Source organism: Peromyscus maniculatus, chromosome 16 (genome assembly GCF_049852395.1).
Source record: "Peromyscus maniculatus bairdii isolate BWxNUB_F1_BW_parent chromosome 16, HU_Pman_BW_mat_3.1, whole genome shotgun sequence".
NCBI classification, from domain to species: domain Eukaryota; kingdom Metazoa; phylum Chordata; class Mammalia; order Rodentia; family Cricetidae; genus Peromyscus; species Peromyscus maniculatus.
In genome coordinates this window covers 12692044-12712020 of record NC_134867.1, presented here as the reverse complement: position 1 = coordinate 12712020, position 19977 = coordinate 12692044, and the positions used below count along the sequence as shown (strand labels likewise).

The following is a 19977-nucleotide window of genomic DNA, read 5'->3' as shown; positions in this document are numbered from 1 at the left end:
TGGGCGTCTACAGGGCTGTTTCATGACCCTGAAATCAGAAAGTAATGAATGTCATTCAAGTCCTTTCATCATAAGTTAGAAATTTTTCTGTCATGTTTTAAAAGCAGAGTTGGAGTATAGGAAGCAGATGAAATGTTTGTGGGCATGTGGAGGGTAGAGAGTCACGATTCAAGGAAGAGAGACAGAAATGGCCTGCTCCAGTTCTGGGATGTTAAGCCGGGCCATTGACTCAGTGGGTAAAGCTGCTTGGCAGGCCTGAGTTTGACCTCTAGAACCCACATCAAGGACGAAGAGAACCAATTCCAGGAAATTGTCTTCCAGCCCTGTGGCATGAACATGCACACAAAACAAACAAACAAACAAATAAATAAATGTCATGAGAAACATTCTACATGGCGTCACAGGAAGTGGAGGAAACAGAGGAACCTGAGTTCATGCTAAGCAAGGGCTGTGGAGGAGCGCCACAGATAAAAGAATCTGCAAAACCACACAAAACCCTTCTGTGGTTTTTTCCAGACTAGGAATCTGTATCGGGTTTTTAGACACAATTCTCACCAGCCTGTTTCTCTGAGCTCCCAGCTCATGAAATTCAGAAGAATAAATGAAAAAGGCTGTCCTGATGGGACAGTGGGTGAGGTGAGAAGAGACCAGAGCCACTGAGTGGGACACCTAGGTAAAAAGACGAGGATCCAGGCAGAGTTAAAGCAAGGTAAAAAGGTTTTACATCAGAGTAGCAGGACTGAGCACTGGGAGCTGGGCTCTCACTGACCGTTCTCCATTAAAAGTCAGCTTTTAGTTTAGTTGCTTTTGTAAGAAGAGAGTGTGCAATTTTAAGACTTTTACGAAAAGTTTTAAAAAACAAGTTTGGAAACTAAAAGCACTAAAAAGCCTTGTGTATTTGGAAACGTCTGTTGTGTGGAGGATTTTGTGCTTGTTTGTATAAGAAACAAACTGGAGGGCAAGGCGAGAGTCACTGAAAGGTAAGGGACAGCAAGCAGTCTGAGGACGACCCCTAATGTCCCCGGGGGCTTGTCTGCTTCATTGTCTTTACAGATTGCTTAACCAGCAACGGTGAAGACTTGTCAAATAACACGGAGTATTTCCTCAGTCTGTTCAACAAGACGTTGGCCTGCTTTGAACATAACCTTCAGGTAAGTTATAGAAACTTAATGCAAATAAGAATCTGTAATTCTAACTTTTACAGCGTTCAATTTTGAAATTTATTTGGACTCATAAAGGAATTGTTGAACCTTTATTTCTACTCTTAGATTTTTTTTCCACTTGGAAATACTCCTACAGCTCAGGACCAAGTGTGGTAGCATTCAGAGAGCAGTGGGCAGACAGGCAGAGAGGCAAGCGACTCTCCAGGAGTTCAAGGCTGCAGCTCTACAAAGCCAGCCCCAGGCCAGCCGGGGCTACACTGTGAGACTGTCTTTAAGAAAGACAGAAAGAGAGAGAGAGAGAGAGAGAGAGAGAGAGAGAGAGAGAGAGAGAGAGAGAGAGAGAGAGAGAGAGGAAAGGAAATAAAGGGCTGGGGGTTGGAGAGATGGCTCAGTGGTTTAAAAAAAAATGCCAGGTGTGGTAAGCACACACCTTTAATCCCAGCTCTCAGGAGGCAGAGGCAGGTGAGTTCCAGGACAGCCATGTCTGTTACAGAGAGAACCCCTGTCTCGAAAAACAAAACAAAACAATAATAATAACTCTTAAAAGACAGGAGAAATGGCTCAGAGGTTAGGAGCACTGGTTGCTGTATCTGAGGACCTGGGTTCAAGTGAGTCCCAACACTTACCTGGTAGCTAACTACCATCTGTAACTCCAGTTCCAGAGCATCTGGCACCCTCTTCTGACTTCCTTGGGTACCAGGTGCATGTGTGATGCACATACACATGTGTGATGCACATACATATACATGCAGACAAAACACTCATACAAATAAAATAAATCATTTAAAAAAAAAAAAGACAATAGGGGCTGGAGGACCTGGGTTCAATTCCCAGCACCCACATGGCAGTTCACAGCCGTCTATAACTGCAGTTCCACGGGGAACTGAATGTCGTCTGGCTTCTGTAGACATCAGGCACACACGTGGTGCACATACATACGTTCAGAAAACACCCATGCACACAAAATAAGTTTTGAAAAACATTCCTTTTTAAAATTGGAGTAATTTTTAATCAAAAAAAAAAAAAAACAACGAAGTCTCGGGTAAATATTCCAGAACTGGCAGGTGTTAGGCACTGGTTCATTCAGTGAGAGCAGAGATTCTTCAGAGGTTTCCACATAATTTCACACCATGTCCCCCTGTTGTCAGAAGTCCTTACTGAAAGGAGGACACAGAGGCTCTAGGATAAAGGGACTTGTGTGATGTGAGGCCCAGGGAGACACAGGAAGGGCCTTGGAGGAGGATTCTGCTTGGGGCCGGAGAGACGGCTCCAGGGGTAAGGATGCTGGCTGTCAATTCGGGTGGCTTGAGTTAAATCTTAGGACCCACGTGGTGGAGGGAAGGAACCCACTCCGACAGGCTGCCCTCTGACCACCCCTTACACGCCACAGCAAGTGTGTGCCTGTGCACTCTCGCACACGTATGCACACGCACATATAAAACCATCATCAATAAATATGGTACATTTTTACAAAAAGAATTCTGTTCTGGACATGTAAAACACGATGTTCCTCTGCTCCCATCAGACACCCAAGCTGATGATGCTAACAGTGAGGTGGGGCGGGGCTGCCAGCTCGGGCATCATCTGACAGTCCCACTTAAAGCCATGAGACTAGAAGAGTGCACAGTCCAGTGTTTTATGGGGTAGTGTGGCCCGTGGGAGGGGGAGCAGCGGAAAGACGTGGGGACAGGCTGCCATGGCAGCTTTCAGCATGGGGTTGGTCAGGGGTCACGTGCTGCGCTAGCGCCACCTCGGGGCAGCGAGGGGTAGCGGGCGGCTCCTCTCCAATCACCGCCTGTCCCAGGGCAGAGTTGAAAGGGTGCCCTGCAGACGGCCACGTCCCGTGCCTCTGGTCTGTGGGTAGTTGTGGGCTGAAGGGTCTAGCACCTTCCCTGGGGTGCTGTGGGTATGGTCGGGCTTCCTGAGCTGAAGTGGGCCCATGTGCAGTGTTTTTGGCTTCAGCCTCATCTCGCTGGGCCAGAGGGAAGATCCTCAAAAGCCCACACACGTGCCATCGCCCTCCATCTTCCAGCACCCACTCCCGCCCCCGTTTCAGCAGCCATGCGGTGTCCAGTGTGCGCCTGTGCTACCATGTATTTAATTAGCCCCTCCTTGTTCGCTCTAGTGTCTGACTGTTAGAAATAACCGCCACTCATGGCCTTTTGCACATCACGGTGAGTTCTTAGAAGAATGTGTTCAGTTCAGTGCATTCCTAGGAGTGGAATGCCAGACCAAAAGTATGTGCGTTTTAAATTTTAGTAAAAGGAACAACACTACCACCACTACCACCATGATTCTGCTAGGTTTGTGGTTTTGGCCAATGCACAATCGTTCCGTGGAAAGCCTTCAATGCGCTCTTTCTTGTAGGAGTTTAAGGGGAGACATAGTTGGTCACCTAAATGGTGAAGGTCACATTGTAGGTTCAGGTGCTCCGATTTCTCCTTTTCTCTTTCATCCCCATGCTCAGTGGATGCCCTTTGTTCATGCTGCATAGTAAAGAATAAAGAGAATAGAGAGCAAAGGTCATTGTATTCTAGAAAGGACAGGTGTCTGCCTAGAAGGCAGAACTTGAGGTTTGCTGGCATGGAGCTTTTCTGTCATCTCTCTCTCTCTCTCTCTCTCTCTCTCTCTCTCTCTCTCTCTCTCACACACACACACACACACACACACACACACACACACACACACACACACCTGTGTGCACACACATGCCCTTACTGCAGGATAAGCATCCCCTTTCATTCACTAGGAAGGTCTGGGTCAGGAGTTGAGGAGGGTTGAGTGGGATCGTATCCCTCCCATAAGAAGAGTCCAGTTTCATTCAGATGAACGATGATGCTGTTTAGGCTGTGTGAAGTTGAGCAGGGACGAATTTTATTTGGAAAGAATAGGATAATTAAGTACAAATGTTGACGACGATGAGGTAACTTGGGAAGGTTGCTGTTTAGCTGCCAGTAATTTGGTGCATGAGCTGCCGATGACCCCATCATCCTCTTCAGCCTTCACCAGAGGCCTGGCAGTGGGTTTCAAAATTAAGAGACACCTTAGAAAGTTCTAGAGACCTTTGCTTTGTGCCCACATTCCAGGTCTCCTAGAAAGTTCTAGAAACCCTTGCCTTGTGCCCTCAAATCCCTAGGACTCATCGCCCAGGTGGTCTAGTAACACCCCCACCCCTCACCCCACGCCCCATCATCACAGCCCATCACGATTTCCTCCTCAGGGTTCACAGCAACTTTTGTGCGTTTCTTCGCTTCCTTGTCATTAATATCTATTAATTGTATACACTAATGGGTTTTATTATGACATTTTTATTTTCTTCCATGTATATAAACTGTGCTTTGATCGTGTTCACATATCCTATGACCTTCCTCGTCTCTCTTCCACCTCCTGTTGGTCCTCTACCTCTTCCAAAATTATTCCCCTTTACGTTCAGATCATGTATATATTCATCCAGCTGGGACGTGGCGGCAGAGGCAGGCGGATCTCTGTGAGGGGAGGGAAGAGAGCTGTGCCGTTTAAACTGTGGCATCAGACTCATGGTGGCCCAGCAGTCACATGGCAGGGAGGGAGGAAGGGAGGCTTTCGAGAAAGCAGAAGGAAGCCTAAGGTGCTGGCGAAGCCTAGGGTGTAAGGGAAAGCATGTCAGAGAAGAGAGAGGGAGGCAGAGGTAACTTGTTGAGTGACCAGGAAAGCCGGTGGCGGCGGCGGGTATATGAGGCCCAGGGGCTGACCGGCAGCTAGCGTTCTGACTTCGTGGAGGAGTGACTTTGATTCTCATTTGCCTGATGGCCACGTCTTCTGTATTTATTGCCACTTGTATTTCTTTTGAGACCTGTCAATTCATTTGCCAATTTGTTGATCGGATTATTAGTTCCTTTCGAGTTCGGTGATTTGGTTCTGTATGTATTTCTTGCCTTCTCTAGGGAACAGTGCCAGAGTTCCTCCCATTCTGTAGGTCACGTCTAACTTTCCAGAATTCTCTCTCACCTTTGCAGTCTCGTGCAGCTGCATTTGTGAATTCCTGCTCATTCCTGAGCTGTTAAAGAGTTTTGTTTTTGTTTTTCTTTTCAAGACAGAGTCTTTCTGTGTAACAGTCCTAGCTGTCCTGGAACTCACTCTGTAGCCCAGGCTGGCCTGGAACTCACAGAGATCCACCTGCCTCTGCCTCCCAAGCATTGGGATTAAAGGTGTGCACCACCACTGCCTGGCATCTTTTTTTTTCTTCCTTTCTTCCTTCCTTTCTTTTTTTTTTTTTTTTTAAGAACTTTTTTCATATATTTACTTGGGATGATGGGGAAGTCAGAGGACAACTTGCATGTGGATTCCAAGGACTGTACTTGGGTCATCAGGCTTAAAGGCAAGCGCGCACGCACACACACACACACACACACACACACACACACACACACACACACACACCACAGCCATCAGCTGGATTCATTGCCTAGTTCTATAGCTTTGTGTTTTCTGCACGTCCTCCTCTAGTAGTTTTCAAGTTTCAGGTCTGGAATTAAGGTCTTTGATCCATTAGTTGACCTTTGTCATGGTGTGGGAGCCCGTTCTGGGGTTCCTCGTGGCTTTACCCAGCAGGTCCGAATAGAGGATGATCAGGACCACGGGCCTGAGTGCAGGTGTCTGAGATGGTCTGCACTTGGCTGTGCTGGGGGAGGAGGTCATTTGCTCCACCCCTTGGCGTCTCTATAAAAACCCTGGACCAGAGACAGTCCGGGCCCGTTGGAATAGGTTCCAGGCCCTCTCGAGGCTATCCTTTATTTTCTATCTGTTTATCTCCGCAAGATTCTCCGCTATAAATCCTTCTATCTAATATTTCCTGCTGCTCGCACTCAAGAAAACTCTGGGAAGCTGTGGGGGTGGTGGGTAAACGCCCCACAGAATGGCGCCGTGAACAGGGACTAAAGAAAAAAAGGGACCAAAGAAAGGGGAAAAAAGGGACTAAAGAAAAAAGGGACAAAAAAGGGGGGACTAAAGACAAATGAACAGGGACTAAAGACAAAGTAATAGGGACTAAAGATAAAGGAAAATAATAGTTTTATTACAGAGTTTTTGGTGAAAGTTCTGAGTCAGCCCTGCCAGTGGAAAGGCATGCCGGTGTTATGGAATATATATATATTTTTATATATATATATTTTTGGTGAGGCAGGGGTTTTATCCTCGAGAGAAAAGGAAAGCGGACTGGAAGGATGTCCGATGCTGCAGCGAAATTCTCTTCTGTCAAAATTTTCTATCTTCTATCCCTTTCTCAATTTCTATCTGTGATAAGTATAAGATATAGGGTAGTAATATAGTTAGGAAAAACTTAGAAGTGTAAGATTGTGTAGGAAAAAATAAGTAAGGCAACTAGACAGAAAAACTCCAATTTTCTAGCTTTGGGGGCTATGAATGCAAACTGGGGAAAAAATCTTTCTTTGGGCTTTACGGGTAGTAAAAAAGCTCTTCTTTGAGCTCATGGGGAAGAAAAAGTTTCCTATGGAAGCTTTTGACCTGGGGACAGCTGAAATGCCAAGTCCAAGCAGCAGGAGAAAGTAATTTCTCCCTGAGGCAAAAATGGGGGTGTAAGAAGTCAAAGTTTAAAGTTGGGAAGTTTTGGGAAAAGTTGGTCTTTCTCCTGGGGAAAAAAAACCTTTAAACTAAAAGCTCTTCTTGGAAAATTTTTGGGGAAAAAATCTCTCTAAAAAGCCTTAATCTTTCTCAAAAGCTCTCTTAAACTGAAAAACTAAATTTGTCCTTCTGAGAGAGGACAAAAATTAGAATCACCTGAAGATATTAGTATGGGGACCACCTGTGATTAGCTGTAAGGGAAAACAACAAACTTAAGACAGCAAAACCTCTCTAAGTTCTTTCAAGCTTTAACAATCCTCCCTGCAATGCAGGAGGCAGGAGCAAGTTTCTAAAAACCTCTTCTAAGCTCTGTCTCTTCAAGCTAGTAAAAGACAGTGGGTCAGAATATCCTGAGGGAAAAGCTTGGGGAGAGTGTGGGTAAAGAGCTACAGAGAGCCTGAAAGGGCAGGAAACTTTACCTGAGAAAAGCAAAAAGCCAAGCTTTTCAGTTACAGCCAAGCTGAGGCATCAAGTGCTTTGTTTCTGAGTGAGCGTTTCAGAATGGAAAGGTGCTCCTAATCGTCCTAATGCCAAGATTCCCCTGAAGCAATACAAACTGTTAGCATTGTATCCTCGCTTCTGACCAAAAACCCAGAGGCGGCTGGCCAGCATCTCTGAGTTGGAGTGCATTTCGGGGATACTAGGGTTCCTGCAGTTGTAAACTTCCTGGAGCACAGAGATGAAGCAGGAAGGTGCAGGACCCAGGGGAAGATTGCTAATGAACAAAGCAAGCTAAAGCCTATGGGAACGGCACAGTTGTGCGCTTTCCTAGAAGTCCCGGGTTGATAGGTCCACAACTACAAAAAGAAATCTGAGAAAAAGCTTTCCTATCAGAGAAAGGACCTTTCTGGGAAAACAGTAAAGCTGAACTGTGTCTGAAGCAGTTGTGCTGCCGAGTCAGAACGCTGTCTGGGGAAAGAGCCCAGCCAGGGCAGAACAGACCTATCCAGGAGTAAAGCTTTCTTTTCTGTCAGAGAAAGCACCTCTTTGAGAAAAGCTTTGTTTCAACTGACTCCCGATGAGATGAAGGGAGTGTAGCCCTGAGGGGTGATTGCCTCTGGCATAAGCTCTGTCCTGAGCACCCAGACAAGCAAACACAACCCACTGGGGGACTAGGCCAGGTGAAGGCCTGATGAGGCAAAGCACCTGTCCTAATGGGAGTTTAGAAATGGCAAAAACCTCCCTTGTTAGATTTTCAGTCTGTACGAAAACCACACAGACCCCAAAAACAGAAACAGACAAAAAGCCCCTACCTTCAGTAGCAGGGAAAGCCGCCGCTGTAGTGTCGGAAACCGTTTCTGGGGTAGAGGGGATAAACTGAGACCAAACTGGGAACTGTCTGGGAGAAAGACTCTGAAGAAACAGAGAAGGGACATAATCCTCCCCAGAAAATATGACCTGACAAAGCTGCTAGAATTTGAGGCAGATTCAGGGGGAGAAAGAAAGCCCCTACCTCCAAAGGCAGCTAGCAGAGGTACAGAGCTGCAGACAGAAGACAGATAGCTGAAGCTCTGCATCTGGGGGGGAAGGAACAAGCAAAATGAGAATAAAATCAGTGGGAGAAAATCTCTGAAGGAGCTATGGAAAAGCTCTGTTGTACATGATCTTGTTTTTCACTGACTGGCTAAAACAAACACAAACCCTGAGGAAAGTTGCTATCAGAAATGCCAGCCTCAATGCCAGCTAACGAGGCAGGTGTGGTTCTGATTTGGGGGCCAGTGTCTGATGAAGTTGAAACACCTGTTAAAGCCAAGAGAATAGAAACCTCCCAATGTGCCATAGCTGAAAATGTAAAGTGCTTGTTCAAATCTCCCTTTGCAAAAGCCAAAAAACTTTGTTCAAACCTCCCGGGCAAGAATTTGTAAGCAAGTCTGGTAAAAGAGAGCCAGTTGACTCTCAGACCCGAAAAGAAATATGGGAAATGATATAAGGGACTGATATGGGACTGATATTATTATGGACTGATATAAGGGAAATGCATTCTGGGAAAGGTAGTTTTTCTGCTAAAGATGGCGACATTGCCCTGAAACACTTTTGTCAGCTCGAAAATACGTTCATGGTAAACTTAAAATACAGCTTTTTTAAGAATAAGGAGGAAAAATCGTCTAAGAGTTTAAGTGTCAATTCCAGTGAAAATTTGAAAGGGTACAGAACTAGGCGCTTCGCAGTTTGGGGCTCTGTTGGTAAAATGCCTTATTTACCCTAATAGCTGTGCAAAGTTTTTACGGTAATTGGATGACAAAAAAGCTACCTATAAGAGCAAACAAGTCACTTAAAAATCCTTAAAATACCACCTAATAGCTGTGCAGTTTTTGGTGAAGAGCTTTACAGCAGCTAAATATGGTAATTTCACCTTCAGTGTGAAGTGAAGTTTTTCAGTAGAACAAACCAAAAGTACTGCTGTGATAGAAATGTTTGTTTGAGTTGAAGTTCTTAGGGGAACTATTATGAATTTGGGTGAAGGGACAGCCTCTAGTTAAAAACCATCTACCGCTGACAGTGCATCTCTGCCGGTCGGGAACGGCTGAGAGAACTGGCAACTTTGGGGTGTGGCTTTGTCCGGAGAATGTTACAATCCCCTAGCAACAAGTATCACAACTCTATAATGACAACACTCACTAAATCCCAGTGCTTTATAACAAAGCTAACTATAAACTGTAAACTTTAGAAATGATGTACGTACTTCCTGTCTAGTTAATTAAGAGAATCTTTCTAATAGAGATGGTGATAATTAAGAGTAAAAAGTAGCGCCTTTAATCCCAGCACTCGGGAGGCAGAGCCAGGCGGATCTCTGTGAGTTCGAGGCCAGCCTGGGCTACCAAGTGAGTTCCAGGAAAGGCGCAAAGCTACACAGAGAAACCCTGTCTCGAAAAACCAAAAAAAAAAAAAAAAAAAAAAAAAAAAAAAAAAAAAAAAAGAGTAAAAAGTAGAAAGACGAAAATAAGATATGAGTTTGTAAAAATTCTGTCTTGTTATATCTGTGTTAAGAAATCTTTAGGTGTTTGCTAAGTTAGATATATGCTAATGGTAGCCTATATAAGTTTGTAAAATAGATCTATAGAGTTCCCTTAAGAATATAAGCTTGTAAGAAGTATCTAAGGTAGTCTTAAGACATGTAGTAATAAGCTTGTAAGACGCTAGTTGTAAATGTAAGTTTAAATAAGAAATAAGATGGAATGAATATAAGTATATAAGAATTAATAAGAAATATATTTGCTAAAGTAGTTCTATAGTTTCCTTAAAGTATAAATAAGTAGATGTTAATATGTTATATGTGAGTTTGTAAAAATGTGTAAATGTTGAATGAGTTTATGCTTAAGCACATGTTATGTGGGTTTGTAAAGTGTAAATGTTAAGTGTGAGTCTATTAATGTATATGGTGAAAACACCTGAGACACAGGAGATAGTGTCCTAGTAGACTGCAAGGTAGGCAGTCTGAATGGTTTCAAAAGCTCCAGAAGCCACTAAGAAGCTAAGAATGGCGGACGCCAGAACCAGCACAAGGCATCCGCAGCTGAGATCCGTGGAATATCAACACAGCACAGAAAAACCTGAGCTAACAGCAAAAACGGTGCGGTTTAAAATATTACTATAACTAAAAAGGTCTGTCTTTGAGAACAAAAGTTGCAGAGACGCTTGTTTGAACAAAAATTAACTGCAAAAAGTTTTGGTTGAAAAACGTCTCTTCATATTTGGAAGTGAAAGCCTGATACCGGAATTTATTTCTTGTTTGAACTTTTTGAACTTAAAATGAGATAAAATTACAAAAACATTTTGGTTATGGATTTCTTCAAATTTGGAAGGCTAGTACCAATATTTATCATTTGAATTTTGGTACTTAAATGAAACGAACAATAGAGATTTCATTGCAATGGGACAATTTTGAGCTTACTTATAGTAATGACCTAGGAACAGTTTTCTGGAATTGGGTTAAAAATGGAACTGTTTAGGCCGGGCGTGGTGGCGCACGCCTTTAATCCCAGCACTCGGGAGGCAGAGGCAGGCGGATCTTTGTGAGTTCGAGGCCAGCCTGGGCTACCAAGTGAGCTCCAGGAAAGGCGCACAGCTACACAGAGAAACCCTGTCTCAAAAAAAAAACCAAAAAAAAAAAAAAAAAAAAAAAAAAAAAAAAATTAAAAAATGGAACTGTTTAAATGAAGAAATGTATTTCTACTTAGAATCAAGATGCAATTTTGTGTATGCATATATGCTTTATTAATTGGAGATTTATGAATTGTTTTGTGGAACTGTTTATGTAAAAATGGAATTACTTATGGAACTGATTTTGTGTTACAAATGGAACTGTTTAAACAGAAAAGTTTGGGTTTTCTAACTAGGCTTGAGATTTTGCTTAAAAATTATAAAGAAAAGGAGGAGCTATGAGATTGAATTATGTTCGCAGAAACCTATTGATATTAATGCACCCTGGCTTTGTGGAATTGAGGAAATGTTTAAGTTTGATGTGAATACATCGAAGTTTTTCCTATATTCTGTTAACAAGAAAAATGACTGAGTTAAAGTTGTAAGACGGAGAAAATTGTTAACTATATATAGCACCATATATGCTAATTCTAATGGTTCTGTTAAGAGTTTGCTTTGAGTTGTAAGATTGAGAGAATTGTGACTATGTATAGCAATATTTATGTTAACCTGTTAATGGTAATGATGAAGCTAAGGGATTCTTTAAGTTTGTAGTCGCCTTAAGAGTTTTGGTTTAGAAAGGGCTTGAGGCAGCTAAGACTGCTGTGGTCACCTTGGACCTAATTCAAAAGAGAAATGCCATCTATATCATCCTCTACTCCCATACTGGGAGGTGTAACAGCTATGGAGATTGCTGTAAGCCATTAATAGTTATTTTTTTATATATTAAGAAGGGGGGACCTGTGGGAGCCCGTTCTGGGGTTCCTCGTGGCTTTACCCAGCAGGTCCGAATAGAGGATGATCAGGACCATGGGCCTGAGTGCAGGTGTCTGAGATGGCCTGCACTTGGCTGTGCTGGGGGAGGAGGTCTTTTGCTCCACCCCTTGGCGTCTCTATAAAAACCCTGGACCAGAGACAGTCCGGGCCCGTTGGAATAGGTTCCAGGCCCTCTCGAGGCTATCCTTTATTTTCTATCTGTTTATCTCCGCAAGATTCTCCGCTATAAATCCTTCTATCTAATATTTCCTGCTGCTCGCACTCAAGAAAACTCTGGGAAGCTGTGGGGGTGGTGGGTAAACGCCCCACATCATGGTGAGGCTAGGGATCTGGTTTCAGTCTTGACACGTGGATATCCAGTTTCCCTGTACCGTTGTTCAGGAGGCCATCTTTCCCCAGGGTGTACTGTTGTCTGCCTGGTGCCTGTGGCTGTGTGGGTGTATTTCTGGGTTCAGTCCAGTACCTTAACACACCATATTGTCTTCTATCTGGGCTTGGGGGGGGAGGTCAAATGGTTGACATGCAGAGAAACCGTGTCCACAGAGGGTGTCAAATGGTTGTTGACATACAGAGAAGCCGTGTCCAATGTGTACCACGTGTCTTACATCTGCCTTTGTCATTTTAGGGGCGCACATACAGTCTTCTCCCACCGAAGAATTACTCTGAAGTGTGCAAGAACTGTAACGATGCATACAAAATGCTGAGCGCCCTGTACAGTGAAATGCAGAAAATGAACGGGCTAGAGAGTAAGGCTGAGCCCGGGACGCACTTGTGCATTGATGTGGAAGACGCAGTGAGTACTTGACTTCTGGCGTGGTTCGTATGTGCAGTTATTGGATGCGCTTTTGTGGTCTCCTTTCTTTGGGGGTGCACTGGAATATGCAGATGGCATCTTCAGCCAGAAGGCCCTGCAGGAGTTATGGAGCAGTGAGGTGTTATGGGTCTGTATCGGACCAGGATGGACAGTAACCAGGCTCCTCATGGATGAGTTAATTTGGCATGTTTTGATTTTAAAGGAGAAAGTGGGTGTGGTTTTCAGGAGTGTGGTATTGTGTGCTTACATTTCAGTTCCTTATCCAGCTGGTGCTGATTAAAGAGGTTTACATCTTACTACCATGTTTTCAGAGGATCTTATTCTCTTATTGAATTAATTTATATATGTGTGTGTGTGTGTGTGTGTGTGTATGTGTGTGTGTGTGTGTGTGTATGAAAACATTTACTCATGGTCTGCGGTGACATTTTAATTGTGTACCCCAGTAAAGCTTATCTGAGAATTAGAGGACAAAGCCAGCCACTATATTAAACATAGAGGTCAGGCAGTGATAGCACATGCCTTTAATCCCAGCATTTGAGAGGCAGAGATTCATCTGAATCTCTGTGAGTTCAAGGCCACACTGGGAACAGAGTCAGGTGTGGTGACACACACCTTTAATCCCAACACTAGTTAACTATAGAGGTCTGGAGGTCTGTACAGACAGGCAGGAAGTGATAGAGCTGGGCAGAAAGAGAAAAGGATGTAGCTGGGCAGAGAGAGGAAGGGAGAGGCAGAACAGAAAGGCATATAGGCGTGGGTATACAGGAAGTGGGTCTCTTTGGAAGCTAAGGAGTTGGTGAGGTAAGGTTAGCTGTGGCTTCTCCTATTCCCCAGATCTCTCAGTTTTAACCTCAGTATATGGCTTCGGGTTTTTTTTTTTATTAATAAGACCATTTAGCAATTCATCTTACAGTGGTCTGTCTCCTCACTGAAATATAAGCCACATGAGGACAAGGACCAAGTGTGTCTTCTCTCTCTCTCTCTCTCTCTCTCTCTCTCTCTCTCTCTCTCTCTTTCTTTTCTTTCTTTCTTTCTTTTTCTTTTTTCTTTTTTCTTTCTTTTTTTTGTTTTTTTTGTTTTTTTTTTTTTTTGTTTTTTGTTTTTCAAGACAAGGTTTCTTTGTGTAACAGTCTGGGCTGTCCTAGAACTCACTTTTGTAGACCAGGCTGGCCTCAAACTCACAGATCTGCCTGCCTCTGCTTCCTGAGTGCAGGGATTAAAGGCGTGCATCATCACTACCACCGCCGCCCGGTTTGATCTAGTGTTTCTTAATTCATCCTTTAGTAGGTAGTACAATGAACAGCATAGTATGTGTGTGCACATGCACTTTCTTTTACAAAGAAGTCTCATTATGAAGCCCAGACCAGCCTTGAACTTGAAGTGATCCTCCTGCCTCATGTCCTTAGTACTGGAATTACAGGCATGTGCCACATGCCCAGGACGGCATTTAGTGCTCCTTTTGTAAACCTGTGGAGAGAGTGAATGTTGGGGGATGGGGAGCTTTTCCCCAGTATATAGCTTGTTTTTTCACAGAGCACCACTAGGTGGCAGTCGTGCCCCCTGGGCAATATGATGCCTGAGAATTAGTTATTCAGGAAAACAAATCATTGGCTCTTAGTCGAGAACTCAAGGTCAAAGTCGCTAAGCTTTCTTGTTAACAATAAGAGTGATTATCAAACCAGCTTAGAGAAAACAGAACCAGGATAGTAAAAACCACTTAACGCGCTGCTCCTAATAGGGCTTTGGGTTCTTCTATCTCTGTCCTAGGGTGGTACTTGGTTAACAGCAGGCTCTCAGTAATAAATAAACTTCAAACAAGGAAACAGAATCTTAACTCTATTTTTACAACTGTACATTCTCTGGGAGATAAAATGATTGACGTTCTAGCATGTCTTGGTAATTATTATGTGTTTAGAATATGACGATATGTTTTTGTGTGGTTATAAATTTATACAGCAACTAATTGTAAACCAGCTTTTTTCCCTGGCAGAAGAAATTGTTCCCAATTATCAGTAGATTTTTTTTAAGGCTGTTTTAAAAGCTGGAAATAAATATATATATATATATATATATATATATATATATATTAAAGACGAGTGTAATATCAAATACTAACCTAATATGCATTTTTCCAGATGAACATCACTCGGAAGCTGTGGAGTCGCACCTTCAACTGCTCGGTCACCTGCAGTGACACGGTGTCTGTGGTGGCTGTCTCTGTGTTCATCCTCTTCCTGCCCGTCGTCTTCTACCTTAGTAGCTTTCTTCACTCGGAGCAAAAGAAACGCAAGCTCATTCTCCGTAAGTTCCTTTCTGCATCAGTCATCTAGTCAGCTAGCAGCCCGTACTCGAACGGCTTAGGGGCACAGTGGGAAAGCACTTACCTGTGCGCGTCCCTGTGCACACATGTCGCTGTGGGCACGCGTTGCTTACCTGTGTGCACACATCGCTGTGCTCCACATTCAGCACCTAAAGTAGGAAACAAATGCACGGCCCGTTTCAGAAGCAGTGTGGCAGCTTCCTTCCCTGCCCAGCCGCCTCGCCGGCCCTGTGTGGTCCCTCTTTAATGGTAGTCAACCATCTAGTGTGAGCTGAATAATTTAGGTTACTCAACTTTCATTTACTTGTTCCACCTGATAGATCTGTCTCCCTTGAGTGGTTTGTAAAGTTCATCAGAACAAGAATTTTTTCCTTGTTTACCACCATATCACCAATGTCTAGAAATTGCCTGGCCACAGTGAGTGCTCACAAACGTTTGTTGAACGAAGAATATGGCAGTCCATTTAATGTTAGTATCGTGCCTCAAAATACTATTCCTGTGAAATTCGTTATGGAAAGAAAACACTGGGTCACATAATGTCAGGCAGTGCTGCTTTCAGGAGGCAGAGGCAGGCGGATCGTTGCGGTCTAAGCCAGCCTGGTCTGCAGAACAAGCCCTAAGCCAGCCACAGCGTCACAGTTCAACCCTGTCTCAAAAACAAACAATACACACACACACACACACAAACCCAAGCAAACAAACAACAAAAAAGAGGAAAAGGAAGAAGGGTGGGGGCGACCATACAGGACAACCCCCCCCCCAAACAGCGCTACTGTGAGGACAGAGTCCAGACGCTGACGCTCACAGACGTTTCCTCTCCCCTCCCTGCTTTTCAGCCTCCTCCCTCTTTCCTTTTCCCTCCTCCCTACATAGCCTGACGACATGAAGTTCCATGGTGTGGTTGAGGGGACGGTTTTTATTGTAGACGTGAGAGAGAGAACAGCCAGAGGCCTCTGGAAGAGTCGAGAGCAGGGAGAGAAAGAAGTAGCCATGGCCAGGGCTAGCTGAGAGAGCAGGGCGACAGCAGGGGAGAGAGAATAGAGAAACCATAGTAAGAGAAGCAGAGCAGAGCAGATGGGGGGCATGGAGGGAGAGAGCACCCAGGCTGACCTGGAACTCATGGCAGTCCCCCTGCCTCAGCTTCCCAAATACTGGGATTGCAGGTCTGCCCCACGGTGCCTGGCTCCCGTACTTTTCCTTAGGCATTAAGGAAAATTAGTTCAATAAGCAGTTACTGACTGTCAATCAAAGTGCACCGGAAGGGAATTCGGTACAGGAAGAAGGCGCAGTGTGTGCCTCAGAGTGTGCCGGCCCTAACCGGATCATTACGGCGGCATGTGCAGGGGTGGAGGCACTCAGTGTGATTGCATCCCAGAGTGAGTCGGCCTCGGAGTCGCGGCCATTGGAACACTGATAGGTGATCCACCTTTTGGGTAGGAGTTTAGAGGATGTGGGGATCTGCCAGCCAGACTAGAGAGACCAGCAAGTTTCAGGTACTTGGGTTTCCTGGTCTTACGACCTTGCCAGTTTATTAAGTAATTTGATAATTAGTAAGAAAGCAGTTTTTAGTAAAGTGAGTAGAAACCAAGCCAAAACAAAAACGACTGATTTCATCTGCCTTCCAAACCCACCAAAGGCTTAGTGCACTTAAAACTGCCCCCTGGTCCAGGAAGCCACGCTTGGGCTGTGGTGCATGTCTTTGGCATGAGACTTACGTGCAGGGCTTAAGCAGGGCACAGGAACAGAGGCGCCAGGCCCTGCTGCAGCCCTGCTCTTGGGCCGCAGACCTTCAAGGCCCTCAATGCTCAGATCCCGGGGCGAGGGACTCCCTCTGTGCACTGTGGGGTTTTCACCACGAGAAGCCTTTGCACTCAGCTGTTGAAAACCCCTTACCTAAGCCAGGCAGCCACGATTCTGTTTTGAACTAGTGGCTCAGTCCCACAAGCATCGTAATCATACCTGGTTGTTACGTATTTTGTTAATGGTGTGTATGTTTATGCTTGTATGTGTGAAACACAACTCAGTTTTCTTTGTAAATCATTTCTTTTTTAAGCTAGCGAATTCTTTTTACTGAATTTTAGCCTCATTTATTAGCATATAGTATTAATTATATAAAATAAGGCATTTTGTTGTGACATTTTCAGACACACACACACACACACACAATGGTGGAGTTTTGGTGCTGTTCTTGTTGGGTGCTGGGTACTGAATACTCTTTACCACTGAGCTAGTTCCCTAGTCCCCCCCAAAAAGTGTTTGCATGCATGTTTGAGGGCTTCACTGTGTAGCAGAGGCTAGCCTGGAACTTGGTATGTAGTCCTGGCCGGCTTTAAGCCCACGGTCCTCAAGCCTTAGTCTCCTAAGTCCTGGGTTGGCAGACTCATACTATGTGCCCTGCTTGAAAAAAGAATTTTTTTTATCTGAAAGTAGAGGAAATGTTCCTTCTTTCTGTATATGTATTCCCCTTTGCTCGTCTCACCGTTTTGTACTCATTATATTAGTGTCTGGTATTCAATAAGTGGTGGTTGTTTTGTTCTAGATCTTAGGAGAAATTCCTCAGGCTTCACGATTAAACATGTCTGCTGTGGAAGCTTAATAGACACATTCTGTCTTTTAAGGGGTATTTAGAGTTGGATTTCTAGCTTGGACTTGTACTGTTAGTCTTTATCTACATATTTAAGATTGTAGTGCTCAAGGTGTGAATGCTTGTTTTATTTGGTCCTGCTTTTAACAAAGTCATGAGTAACTTCTACTTGGCTTAATTTTATGCTGTTCATAAAGGAAAAAAAAAAACACGTTAGGTTTAATTCTAAGGAAATTGGATCAAGGCAGATTCAGCCAATAAATAGACAGCTACAGTGGTTTGTGTAGGCACTGGATAAGCCCGTGAAAGCATCTGAGTTGAAACACAGCACTTGTGTCTCCCCAGCCAAACGTCTCAAGTCAAGTACCAGTTTTGCCAACATTCAAGAAAATGCCACCTGAAACCAGCAAAATGGGGACTCGGCCTCACATCGCGTGAGTCAGGAAGAAGATGAACCAGGATCTGACAAATCACCTTCTTATGAAATGCCAGGGTTACAGATTTATAATTTATTCTGAATGACAGTTTTCAGATTTTCCTTTCCTGTATTTTTAATTTCCAAGCATAGCAATGTTACATATTTTCAGGTATGTGCATAGAGTAACCATTGAGGACTTTATTTTTGCAGGCACACGACTACTTGACACTTCTGATGTCTCCTCATTGACACAAGTACACAAACACAAGCATTTACACAGTAGTCGTGGATCACCGACCTCAAGATAGAAAGAGACTTGCCAAATGGGAGCAGGCCCAAGGAGTAACTTAAATGACTTCCCACTGCATTATTATTGTTTATGTACATATATAAATATTTAATATATCATACATTAAAATAATGTACTCTCTAGTTTCCCTTAAGTCATTTTTGAAACCACTAATTACAAGCCTCCTTAACAATTTTCAGAAGCGATGAGCCACATTATACATTTATCTTTGTTAAAAGATTTATGGTAACGGGTTTTCTTACTTGACTTTTATAAATAGTATTTTACATCTTATTTTTGCCTTTATTCCCTAAGTAATTTAAAATCACTGGACTGCTTTATTAGCCTCAGGACAAGATGGATTCATTTTATGCTGTGGATTTGCATTGTGAATTTCACTAAATTATTTGGCAACCCACAACTTACTCTTTGAATGAAATGTAGCACAGGTGTGTCACACTGTGTTTAAATTGTGGTTTTTAATGAAAATTTCATCTTGGAATATTTGGAGAGCTGGGGAGAGATGAAGGAGGAATACAGGAGTTCAGGGAGTGGGCGGGGGCCTGAGTGGATGCTCACAGAGAAAGGCGCTGCCTGGTTTATACTGGAGGTGAATTGGATGACAGTCTCACGCAGGAAGCGCTTCAGTTAAGGTGATGTCCCTCCAATTATGTAAAGGATGAAAGGGATATGACCGAAAATGAAATTACACCTTCCCCTGTCAGAAAGCAAGGTCTGCTTGGAATATTTTCAGCAACCTTTAAAACAATGTTTCATTTCAGGATCATTCAGTTTTATTTCTCAGGATATAAGAGCTGAAGATTTTGTTTGTTAATTCTTTGTTTCTTGGTAGGAACAGGCTTTGTTTTAAAGGTTGTAAATAAGGAGGCTCCTCTGTCTGACTGCTTAAGGAAATGTGAGTCCTTCACAGACTGTAGTACACTCCAGAAAAAGACAGGAGTTGTTTCATGTTTTTATATTTTTACCACACATGCAGAATGTGAGAGCAGGCTCACCCTTGGGTGTGTGACAATCAGATGACGCTGTCCCAGCTCTTCTGGGCTGCTGTGATCCACTTAAATGTGCTGACACTGTTCCTGCTGCTGTTACTAACTAAGGTCACGTGGTTGAGGGCCTTTGAAAGCAATCGTCATTAATGCAGATAGAACCAGTTTACATGTGCAAACTTAGCAGAGTAACGGATTTGAATTGTGAGTAGTGAGTCCTTGAGCACCTTTCACTACTGCTGTATAAACCATTGCTTTTGAATAAAAAGCTAATGAGCACTTTGACAATTCAGCCTTTGCTGTTTTTCTCCTAAGGTCTTTGCTCTCTAGAAGTTGCATCAGAAATAGATTTGAAAAATTTATGTTAAGAGCTCTACTGAAGTGCAGAAGAATTTTGTATTGTGGTCATGAAAAACGTACATAGTTCTGAATACTGAGCACATAGGGTTATGTGTATGCACAAGAAAACCTTTTTTCTTATGCTTTACAATAAAGGAAATAACAAGGAAATTGTGTTGCTGTGATTGAATTTTTATTCTCTTAATTTATTATTATCATTGAGGCAGGGTCTCACTGTGTAGCCCTGGCTGCTCTGGAACTCACTCTGTAGCCAGGCCTTGAACTCACAGAGACCCGCCTGCCTCTGTCTCCCGAGCACTGGTATTGAAGGCGTGCGCCACTACAGCCAACTGAAATTGGATTCTTAATTCACGTAAACAACTTGAGATAGAACATCACTCCTTAGCTTTTCTAGTTTTGAGTTTTGTTGCTTATCTAATTAATAATTTTACTGTAGATAAAGTATACCTTATTTTGGAATTTTTGGTGCTGGATTTGAGAGGTAAA

At 43.5% G+C, this 19977-nt stretch overlaps 1 protein-coding gene across 1 annotated transcript in view; it reads left to right on the top strand.

Moving 5' to 3' along the window:
* Window positions 1–19641, top strand: part of Ostm1 (osteoclastogenesis associated transmembrane protein 1) — a 40331-nt gene extending 20690 nt beyond the window's left edge. The window contains exons 3-6 of the mRNA XM_006982762.4: window positions 1054–1151; window positions 12325–12492; window positions 14649–14814; window positions 17763–19641. Of these exons, the coding sequence (XP_006982824.1) occupies window positions 1054–1151; window positions 12325–12492; window positions 14649–14814; window positions 17763–17818 (488 nt within the window). The 3' untranslated portion in view covers window positions 17819–19641. The remainder of the gene's footprint in view (window positions 1–1053; window positions 1152–12324; window positions 12493–14648; window positions 14815–17762) is intronic.
* Window positions 19642–19977: the final 336 nt, after the last annotated feature.